Genomic DNA, 12,460 nt, shown 5'->3' on the forward strand with positions numbered 1-12,460 from the left:
TTTTTCAATAATTTTTGAGATAGCGCTCAACAGGGATATAGGTCTATGATTGTTAACTTGGTTTTTAAATTATTATGGCTATTCAGATACGATCACCGACAAGACTCTTTTATTTTTATTTTTTTTATTGCTTTGAAAAAGAGTTGATAATAATTAATTTTTTATAAAGAGTTCACTAGGTATTATTATATCTGTTATGAGGTCTACATATTACAATCTGAATTTTTAAAGGTGGTCGTTCACCTGGGCGATACTGAAAGCATCTACCACTCTGGAAAATATTGCAAATATAATAGAAAAAAATAGTTCATTTAATTATAACTATTTTCTAATTTTACAGGTGAAATGAATTAAAAATATTTAATGTTTCCGACTACAAAAACATTAATACTTTAATTTTTTCAATCAAAGCAAAAACAAAAATCTCAATCTGTCACTGTGTAACTCACGTAATCTGCTTTAAAATGTAGTGCAAAAGTCCGAAAACAGGTCTCTTTAACTGTCAGTTCATTTCTACAGTACGGCCTGTATTAACAAAGATGGTGGTGATGAAAGTAAACCGAGACTCACAACTCGTGCCGCTATGAGGAAGCTATCTATTTCCTTAGATCGCTGCGGAAAAGTGGTAGGCAACCTCCAATGTTCCAATATATCTTGAAGACGTGGGGTAAAATGCCTAAATTGATGATATAATGACCTGCAACAGCTCCAGGTCGCTGGAGTGGTGCTCCGAGCCCTGGGAAGAGGTCATCTCGTTAAGCATGTCACCCATGACGGCCATGTTGCCCTGCACCACAGCCAGGTCGCTGTGCAGCTTGTTGAGCTGACTCGGGGCCAGGTGGACCTGAAGAGATAACACAAAAATTATAAGAACACTTGTTTCATTTTAATCATAAGACAAAAGTTACAGATTACAAATAACCTGCTTTAAATTCCTTTTATTATCGTCACAATAAGAGGAAAATGTTGTTTCAGCAATGATGAAGAACTTTTAAATCAGAAATGCCGGATGAGATCCTGAAGCTTTGGACCAATCAATTAACAATTTATTTTTGGAATAACCTAATGAATAAAACCACAAATTGTAATGTCATTTAAGACTATATTAGCGACTCTACAAACGAAAATTTGAAACAAAAAAATTAGAAAAAGATTTGTTCGCATCTAGGAATTGAACCCAGGACCTCAGCCTTGCCAGGGCTTTGCTTTACCACTGAGCTAAGTCGATCCTATCCCCTTCGGTCATATTTAACTGAATCATACTTCGACTAAGAACTACCAACTATCTTAATTTTCTATGTGCATATTTTTATTGGCTGGTATCTTTATGTATGATTGATTGCAAGATTCTTCACAAACTAAATGTAATCTAGATAGTCTCTTGGATAAATACACCCATTTTTATTTAAATGTGCGACATCTATTGACTTTTTCCCTGAAAGCCCCGGCAAGGTTGAGGTACTGGGTTCAATTCCTAGATGCTATCGAATCTTTTTCAAATTTTCATTTGAGAGTCGCTAATATTGTCTTTAATGATTAATTATTTAACAGTTAAAAGATTGGACAATTTAACTCCATGGAGGTCAAAAAACGAGCATCGGTGCACGCACCCTACACGAGACACAGAACCGAATTCATTGAACCAAGAAATCAATGTCTAATATGCTGACCCATGGAAATTACTGGGTTACCGACTTGGGACTACCTGGACGTAGGTATTCCCCAGAGTGCCGACACTGCAACAAGTTCAACAGGAGACGTTGGAGTTTGGAATAAATGATTGGATTTCAACTGAGGCCAAACCTGTCAGCTCTTATGGTGAAATGACGAATTTTTAGTATATTAGGCATAATTTTTGATAATTTAATTCAGTATAATATTAGTAACATCGTGAATTTTTTTTTATTTATAATGTGTCAACTACATAATATCCACTGCAGTGGCAATATATTTAACGACAGTTCCCAGGACTGTTTTACATACCTACCTGTTGTTTTATTTTTACACATTATTTGACTGTACACACCGATATTGGACGGCTGGTATTTATTCTTAGTATTTTTTTTTGTTACTCTCTGTCTGTGGTTTGAAGTATAAGTAAAATAAAAGAAAGATAATATTAACATTTGCAGTACATACAGCCACACATTAGTTACGGATCTATTGAGTTTTTAAGTAGACAAAGAGCTTAAGAGAGAAATTCCAATGTTAACATCCATGCTTTTTAATGTGCGTTAGTAATTCAGACATAAATTACCAATAATACTAATGTCGGTTTAGTTAGTCTGTGATTGTAACTCTGGTTTAATGAACTCGAATTTGTTTTGAATTTATGTGTCATTTTCAAAACTGAAACTGATTGTGTCAAGAATTCAGACAAGCGGTAAAGTGGGTACCTACCAAAAATATTTATTTACCATAAAATTATTTCAATTCAATATTTGAAATGTGTAAATTGGTTTAATTTTTTGAAGTTAATATTGATAAGTTAAATTAGATTTCGTGATTTTTCTTGATCATTCTGCAGTAATTATTGTCCTATACAATAATTGTTATAACTGTAAATAAAATAATTTATTAAAGCTTAGCGACCCACTGTGAACAGTAAACTTCTCTCAGATTCCGTACAAAATAATAATGTAATTTTTAAATTGCGCTAGAAGAATCTCAATGTAAACAGCGTCTTATGGTGACTTTATTAAGCAATAAATAATGTTTTGCACTTACAACAGATCCAGGCGGTGTTTCCCTGGCCTGACGGGGCTGCGGGGAGACGGGGGCGCGCTGGGGGGAGGCGCTAACTGCGTCTCCTGCCCCCACACCACCCCCCACTCCCACCACTCCCACTCCGTCCACCATGTCTTCTGGCACGCTCTGAAATACACATACCATGGTTAATATCAAATTATGGTTAGGAATCAAAAATAAATGCCTACAAAATATAAACACAAATTTGGAATCAAGAAAAAAATTATATTAATAATAGAAGTATGTACTGGCGCAGATAAAAAAAATATTCAATTAGGTAGGTACCGTAAAATGAGGTGACTGATCAATTTTCAACTTAAGTACTTTTTTATAAAAAGACATTTGTGGGAAAATTTTATGTCATATTTATTACACATGTTAAACTGTCAAAACATATATTTTTTAAATGTACTTATATTATTTGTTTGGAGTCAAAAACAAAACATGATGATCAAAATCACCTTTCATAGTGGGGGTGACCTTGAAATACCGTGATTTTGTTTAAGCTTATCATAGCGATAGTTTAAAGATAGGCCCGGATTAAATGAAGGAGGAAAGACAAATGCCGGTAGCTCATTTCCACATTAGAAACAATATTTAAATTAGATTATTACCCTCTGTGGAGTGAAGATAGGGGCCATTGTGTCCAGATCTGTCATTGGGAACTGTACTCCTTTGGTGCGCAACTCTTGGTACATTGTCACCACACCCTGGAAATGGAAAATACATTATTAATACTATTATTATTTTTAGTAGTTTGCATGGGAAAATAAAAGCAATCTCTATCAGTTAATAATACACTATTTGATAGATTATTAATGCCCTCAATTTTCAATAAGTTTTGACTGGTGATATGATAACACTATTTGAGAGACTGCCATTATATAATATAAAATTAATTAATTGAATTAACTTTTTAATGTAAATTTGTATAAAAATAATTAGGCCTTTCTTCCACGGGGATACGCAAGTATCCGATACTCAACGACTCAAGTATCTTGGCGACTATCACCATACTGATGTATGGTGGTAGGTTCGTAAACACAGGCAAACATTGTCAATATCTTGTAAAGTCGTTGAAGAAGCCAGTCTCCCATGACCAGCCAGGCGAATTGTCCGCAGTCACGTTGCAGAGACTTTAAATATGGCGTCATTTTGTAACAAGCTTGTGATTTTGTTCTTTGCTAGGAACAAAACAGTCAGCAAAGAATGACAGGATATAAAAATGACAATTACAACAACTGTTTGATTGTGAGTGAGATGATGAAAGCATTCTGGCTTTGACATTTCGAGAAATCAACTATGATTGGTGGTGACACGGGTCTCGTCATTTCAGTACTTACGTATCCCTTTGGATGAAAGGCCTTACCCAAATCCATAAGGTGGTTTTGAATGGTTTTTTTTAATATATTAAATTTGACAATTAAAAGATATTGGATAATCGATACACGAGTAAGCAAGCAAGATGAAGAGATGCGGCCCTTCCAAGTGGAGAGTTACAAATAATATTGGGTAAAGAAGTTTTGATTGAAAAGGTGAAGTTTTCTTACGGAAAGGTCAGCCTGTTGTTGGAAGGCATCGGCCCAGCACTGGATGAGGCTGAGCACCTTCTCTTGGACAGCAGTCGGAGGATCGTTCTTGGGGCCAATCAGCTTTATCTATAAAACAAATAAAGTATTCGATCATTAAACGAGACTGATTGAAGTTTCCCTGTCCATAAGGAGGCAGCTAACTTTACACTTCTTTCCTCTGACAGTGACCCGGTCCATTTGATAGAGTTAATTATTCAGGGTGGCCACAAAAAAAGGATTTCAAAATTCCCTGATAATTCCAGGTTTTCCAGGGCAGTTTCTATATTTTTCCCTGATATGTTTTATTTGGTATAAGGACATATCGTTCAAAATTTTATTTTTGAAACACGATTTACAGATACATAAATAAAGGGAATTCCGTCATCTAAAGCATTTATTATTTCCTTGCACCACAATGATCTATTCAAAACAAAATACACTTATTACAAATTTATGATATTTCGCCTGAAGACAATTTGTGTACAAATGAAAAGACCAAACAAAAGTAAGTACAGTAGAACCCCGATAATCCCAAAAACGCGTAATTCGAAATTTTCGCCAAAAAAATTTCCGCAGAAAAATTTTTTCATACAAAAATTTTTTTAATTCGAAATTCGTTAATTCGTAATTCAAAATTTATTTTTGTCCGCGCGCGAATATTTGTTGGTGAAATTCGAAAAAATTAGATTTTTGCGAAAATAAATCATAATATTTCGTAAATCTGAATCTAAAAGTCAGCCGTGGCGGTAAAAAGCAGAAAAATGTATTTTTACGTGGTTATACATCGTCCTAATTAGTATTATTATTTTGTAAATCTGAATCGATTTACACTGGAATGTTGTATTTTTTCAAATTTATTTCGAATGTCCGAGTTTGAAGGGCCGAGAAAATACGTTTTACGCGGATATGTGTCGTAGTTTTACGAGTTTACACCAAATATCTGTATTTAAAGGGTCGGCCGCGACGAAACTCGGCCGCGAAATTTCGATTTACGCGTAAATGTATCGTATATTTACGAATTTATTTCGAATATTTGAATTTAAATGGCCCGCTGCGACGGAAATCGGCCGCGAAATCTCGATTTACGCGTAAATATATCGTATTTTTACGAATTTATTTCGAATATCTGAATTTTAAAGGGCCCGCCGCGACGGAAATCTGACGCGAAATTTCAATTTACGCGGAAATATATCGTATTTTTACTAACTTTACTTCGAATATCCGAGTTAAAAAATACGGCGCTACGGAAATCGGCCGAAAAATTTCGATTCACGCCGAAATATGACATATTTTTACGAATTTACTTCAAATATCTGAACTTAAAAGGCTGATCGCGACGAAAAACTGCCGATAAAATTCGATTTACGCAGAAATATTTCATGTTTTTTCGAATTTACATCAAATATCTTAATTTAAAGGGTCGGCCGCGACGGAAATAGGCCGCGCATTCTCGATTTACACGGAAATATATCGTATTTTTGCGAATTTTTTTCGAATCGAAATTTTAAGAGCCGGCCGCGAATTCTCGTTTAACGCGGAAAATCGTATTTTTACGAATTTAAATTCAGATATTTGAAATAATGGGCCGGCTGCGACGGAAAATTACCGCGAAATCTCGATTTACGCGGAAATATATCGTATTTTTACGAATATCTCAATTTAAAGGGAAGGCCGCGACCGAAATCGGCAGCGAAATCTCGATTTACGCGTAAAAATATAGCATTTTTACGAATTTATTGCGAATATCTGAATTTAAAGGGCCCGCCGCTACGGTAATCGGCCGCGAAAATAAAGAAATAATTGGTATTAATACGAATTTACAGCTAAAATACCACCCGGATTTGAAGAAGATTTGTAAAAATGTTGATAATGATGATCTTTAAATTTTATTACGACCGTACTGGGTGTCCGACCCTTTTGACACTTTGTTGTAACTTTGCTAGCTTTTTCTTTACAGATTTCGCACCTACATAGTATAGGGTAAAAACCAAGGCGGGTGGTTTACGACATGATTGTTGCAAGGGCTATTTACGAAAATAATAATAAAAAATACCTACTTATCTAGTTTGTCTTTGTCGGCATATCTTTTGTTACACACGCCGCAAGTAAAAGTAATACAACACAACTTTGGGACTTCACAAATCGTAAATAACGAATTTCGTTTTATTTTTGGAATTCCCTGATATTTTAAGAATATTTTAAAATTCCCTGACATTTCCCTGATAATTCCCGGTTCGGTAAAATTCCCTGATAATTCCCGGTTTTCCCGGTTTTCCAGGTCTGTGGCCACCCTGTTATTGGATATTTGGCTAAGTCTCCTGGTTCCACATTGTGTCCTCCCAGGTTGCTGAAGCTTGTTCCCATAAGTTGGTCTCATCCTCTCTCTTCAGTCTCCTGGGGTGGCAGTGTCCCGTTAGTAGTCCTACCAGCTTTGCCTAGCTCGTCGCCAGGGGACGCCCAGATGGGAAGCTCAAAGGGACGCAAAGATGGTTTGGGCATGTAGAGCGAATGAACGAAGAAAGGAGTGTAAGGAGAATATATGACGCAAATGTGAATGGTAGAAGACGTCGGGGACGTCCATCATGGCATGATCAAGTGAACCAGATACTTCAGTCAGACCATGTCAATAGTTAGAATAATAGAAGAGTATGTATGAGACGATGAATGAATGTAAATGAGGCAAGGAGTGTGTGCCAAGTCCGAGTTGTTTGGCGGTCTGTACTCTCTGCTTAAAAATCATGATGGTTAGTTAGTTGGCCTGGCCTAGGGTCAGGTCCACTTAAAAAAATATATTTTTCATTTAACAGTAAAAATAAAAATAATAAACAGTGGAAATACACCTAAAAAATAAGCTTGATAACAAATGACATTGACGTTAAATATATTTATGCATGAACTATTTTTAACACTGAATGTCTCTTTTATCAGTGGAGTGAGACAACCACCATAACGCTATAATAGCAGTTCAATGTCAGGTGTCTATTTGCTAATCAATTTGTACATTTCATATAATAATAGTCAGAAGCATATATTTCTTTATCTATTGGAGGCAAAAAAGATACGACTTATTTAATGCTTTCATTTTAACTAACTAACCATCGCGCCGTTTCTCCGAACGGGTAGGCAGAGAGGACAGACTGCCAAACAACTCGATCTTGGCACACACTCCTTGCCTCATTTACATTCATACATTATCTCATACATGCCAGACTCAAGTATCTGATTCACGTGATTGTGCCATGTCTTTCTCAGGCGTTTTCGACTTCCGCTACCATTCACATTTGCATCATATATTCACCTTAGACTCCTTTCTTCGCTCATTCGCTTTACACGGCCAAACTATCTATGCGTCCCTTTCTTAATCTTACTCATTACACTTAGATTAGCATTCTCCTTTGTACACATATGCCTCAGGGATCTCATTTCTACAGTATTCAGTCTACTCTCATCTATCCTCTGCCGGTTCCATGCCTCACTGCCATACATCAGGGTAGGTACCAGCACTCCACGGTGGACTGGTAGCTTCGCTTCTTTGGACAATTTTGGCTGATTTATATAGCGTCGTTATTGTGAAAATTCACCTCAAGGGCGCTGTACAAATATGTATTGAATAATAAATATAGCTGGCTTACAACTAGGATTCATAATAACTAATGACTTACATCTAAGATTTATATCTATGTATACATACTTATAGTAACTTACGACTAAGGCTCATAACTACTGACTTACATCTAAGACTTATATCTAGTGACTTTCCACTAAGGCCTATAACGACTTAATGACATATATACATATACTTACATTTAAAAAATACATGTTTTGGGTTTTGCCCTTGTTGTCAGATATAAGCTAATGATGTAGGTACAGGTGCAAACAGGTAACATAGAAGTAAGGTATTTCTGTGAATTGAATTAGTTTTAGGATTTTATGTATTAATAATTATTATTGATTATTCAATGTATTAATATTATAATATTTTTGAGTAAGTACTGGAAAATGATTTTCTTCTAAAATTGTTTTAGGCTCGGTGTGTCGCCTACATGAAAAAATACTTCATCGCCCACATTCTGCAAAGAACATAAAAGTGTACGGTGGTACCCATTTAAAGAATTTACATATTTGGCATTGTAAAGCGGTACAAACCATTAAAGGTCACATTGACACAGAGGAGATAACAATCTCACAATTTAGATCAATGATACCAAATTAGGAATTATTAAAATGACTCATAAAATTACAGTTTCATTGACTTTAGTTAAAATGACTCATAAAATTACAGTAACAAACATCAAAATAAAACAATACGAGTGCGCTGTATGTAACCTATCAGATCATACATCAATTTATAAATGCCCAACATTTTTAAAAGCATCTCCTAAGAATAGATTTGAAATTGCTCAAAAACAAAATCTATGCAGAAATTGTCTTAGTAAAATGCACTTTGCTAATAAATGTAAATCGGAACACCGATGCAAATATTGTAATCAAAATCATCACTCTCTATTACATTTTAATACAACAGAATCCGACTCTTCTCACTCTAATGAGCAAGATTTAGCGGAAAATTCCGAGCGTGAATCTGAAAATCTATCCGATAATGTCACATTGTGCACTCTGAATAATGGAGATGCAGACGTTTTTTCTCCGAATCAAACCATACTATTAGGGACCGCATCCATTAATGTTCTTGATTTTAGGAATAATTATCAGAAAATACGTGTCCTAATCGATAGCGCATCGCAAAACGATTTCATTACAACGGAATGTTGCCAACGCCTTGGCTTACATTTATTCCCAAATCGCAATCACGCCACGATTAGAGGAATAGGGGATGTTGCTCAACGCGTTAAAGGAGTCACTAATTTGAGGTTTGAGTCTCGTTACAACAATAAAGTATCTTTCTCCATTCGACCTTTGGTCGTAGATCGCATCACAACTCAGCTGCCAGCATCATCGCTAAATCTAAACGCTTTATCTTATTTAAATGAATTACCACTTGCCGATGACGAATTCCACACCCCAGGGGTCATAGATGCAATCATCGGAGCCAATTTATTTGGCCAAATAATATTACCCGGTAAGGTAAAAGGCACACGGTTATTACCAAGTGCCATTGAGACAAGTTTAGGATATATAATAATAGGAAATGCACCTACCATCGAAAGTTCTCATTCACTTGGGAACTCATTTTGCACAACGACAGAACCATCGGTTGAAGAACTTATTGCAAAATTCTGTCAATTGGAAAAGGTCACAGAGTGTGAATCACAATCACCGGAAAAAAATGTCCATGATGCAATTTATGTTCAATCTACCATCAGAGATCCGTCAGGTAGATGTATAGTTAACATCCCATTTAAGGATCCTCCAGAAATGCAAGGAGAATCTTATCAAGTAGCTTTACGTCATCTTTTGATACTAGAAAAAGGATCACATCGCACCGCGTCGCATCGCATCGCAACAACATGCATCACATCGCACCGCATCGCATCGCATCGCATCAACATTAATCACATCGCACCGCATCGCATCGCTTCGCATCAACAAGCATCACATCGCACCGCATCGCATCGCATCAACACGCATCACATCGCACCGTATCGCATCGCATCGCATCAACATTAATCACATCGCACCGCATCGCATCGCTTCGCATCAACAAGCATCACATCGCACCGCATCGCATCGCATCAACACGCATCATATCGCACCGCAACGCAACGCAAAGCAACGCATCGCATCGCATCACATCGCATGGCAGCGCACCGCAACGTAACGCAATGAAACGCAACGCAACGCAACGAAACGCAACGCAACTCATCGTATCTCATCGTAAAAAACTCAAAATAACATCAAATCATTTAGAAGTTGCTGAGAGGGCCATACTATGTGATGTACAAGTAGTTCAATTTGAGAATGACCTAAAGAATTTACAAAAGCAATGTTACTTAGCCCCTGCATTAAGAAAATTAAGACTATTTTTAGACATTATTCTTATTCGTGTTGGAAGCAGATTGAAAAATTCTGATCAGAACTACAATTCTCAACATCCGATCTTGTTGCCAAGTAAGGAACACGTCACGACCATCCTCATCGATTATCACCATGAGAAATATCTATATGCTGGACCACAGCTTTTAATATCTTTGCTACGTCAAAAATATTGGATACTTTCCGCTAGGAACTTGATTAGAAAACGTGTACACCTGTGCAACACCTGCTTCAAAACCAACCCAAAAGCCAATTTTCCGATTATGGGAGACTTGCCTGAGTGCCGGGTGAAACAATCAAAATCATTTTTACATACGGGCGTAGACCATGCAGCATCCATCGCAATCACAATGAATCAACAAAGAGGAACTCGTCGCTTAAAGGCTTACATGGGTTTATTCATATGTCCCGTCACTAAAGCCGTGCATATTGAACTTGTTTCTGATCTCAGCACAGATTGCTTTCTAAACGCCTTTAAACGTTTTATTTTACGACGAAGACCTTGCAGTACATTATATTCGGATAATGGAATTGCTTTCATCGGTGCCAAATCATATTTAGATGATTTGTATCATTTACTGAGTTCTGAACAATTTAAAGACGCATTTTCACATACCCTATCAGAACATCGAGTCCACTGGAAATTAAACCCACCTAGTGCCCCTCATTTCGGTGGTAGTTGGGAAGCCAATGTCCGAAGTGTGAAAACACACTTATACCGAGTAATAGGAGAGCAGCTCCTTATCTACGAAGAATTGTCCACTATCTTAGCTCAGATTGAAGCTTTATTAAACTTTCGTCCTCGGTCTCAAATGAGTTCTGATCCATTGGAACCGTTGGCACTTAACCCAGCGCATTTCCTCACATTAACCTATTTAACTGCATTGCCTTCTGCAGACGTGTCCCAAGAACCAGTCGGATTACTTAAAAGAAAATCTATGTTAGATCACAATTGTACCGGACGTGCCTCCACCGACTTAAATTGATTTTGATAAATCTGAATTTACGCAGAGGCAGTTCCTTTACAAACTCACCTCTGCGCATATTCGAATTTAGGCAACAAAATTCTCTCTATAAAAATCTGTAATCTTATCTGCACTTGTGTAAAACTATAAATCTTATCTGCTGATTAATAAATAAAACCACGGGGTCAAGCAGTCATCATTATAGACAAAAAATAAAGGCTTGACCCCCCAACACCCTCTTATAAATTAAATACCTATCATCTGTACAAAACATGGAAGATTTGCATGAAATTTGAAATTGTGCAAACGCAGTTTCCTTTACAAAACTTGCCGTTTGCACAAAATTGAATATTGTGCAAAGCTTCCCCTTTAAATATATGTTTTCTCTCTTTAATATGTAAATTTGCACAAATTAAATATTGTGCAAAGCTGCCTTGTAAAAAATATTTTCTCTCTGTAATATGTGCAAACTCACAAAATATAATTGAATAAAAATGACACGGGCAAAGTGGTTTGAAGAACAGTCAGGACCTAGTCAAAATCGTCCCCTTCCAAGTTACGCAACAACGGCGCTCTCTCCTGTGACAAATTCCGGGAACCCAAAAATAATTCTCGGAATTTGTCGCTAACAAAGGGAGAGCTAGGCCCGTTGGTCCTTTAAAAGGCGGACAACTTGTGCAATTCGGGAGAGAGCCAGCAACCATCGAACGATCAACACCTCTCCTGGACTGCCCTGACTGCCTTCAAGCCTCTTCTGCCCTGGACCTTCACTTCAACCTGGCCTTCTTATTTCTTCCGGCTCCCTGGTGTTCATCAAGAAGAAACTTTCACAATAGTCGAAGCGTCCCTAGTCAGGGCGCAGGTTCCCCCCTACCTTCCTTCCCCCTGCCTTATACCTTTCTCCCACATTTTCCCCATTTCTCCCTTTTCCCTATATTTATCCCCACTTTTCCCACATTTTTTCCCCAATTTTCCCTATCCTAATTTTCCCCATTTTTACCACATTTTCCCCCATTTTTCCTTTTCCCCATATTTTTCCCCATTTTTTCCATTTTTTCAACATTCTCCCTACTTTTTCCCGACCTTCCCTTCCAAGGCGTCGAAGCGGCCAGCCGGCCACTCCCGCTATATCGTCTGTGCGGCCGGCGACTACAGTGCCGTCCCGTACATGGTCCTTCGAGC

The 12,460-nt window shown here is 37.2% G+C and overlaps 1 protein-coding gene across 2 annotated transcripts in view; it reads right to left on the reverse strand.

Moving 5' to 3' along the window:
* LOC149422130 (TOM1-like protein 2) overlaps positions 1–12,460 on the reverse strand; it is a 43,232-nt gene that overhangs the window by 21,611 nt on the left and 9,161 nt on the right. For both annotated transcript variants that reach the window (XM_089633107.1, XM_089633106.1), the window contains exons 3-6: positions 4,299–4,406; positions 3,363–3,458; positions 2,728–2,874; positions 698–844 (exon numbers count right to left, since the gene is read on the reverse strand). In XM_089633107.1, the coding sequence (XP_089489233.1) occupies positions 698–844; positions 2,728–2,874; positions 3,363–3,458; positions 4,299–4,406 (498 nt within the window). The remainder of the gene's footprint in view (positions 1–697; positions 845–2,727; positions 2,875–3,362; positions 3,459–4,298; positions 4,407–12,460) is intronic.

The sequence above is a fragment of the Hesperophylax consimilis genome, chromosome 7 (genome assembly GCF_061612785.1).
Source record: "Hesperophylax consimilis isolate HC1 chromosome 7, BYU_Hcon_1.0, whole genome shotgun sequence".
NCBI classification, from domain to species: domain Eukaryota; kingdom Metazoa; phylum Arthropoda; class Insecta; order Trichoptera; family Limnephilidae; genus Hesperophylax; species Hesperophylax consimilis.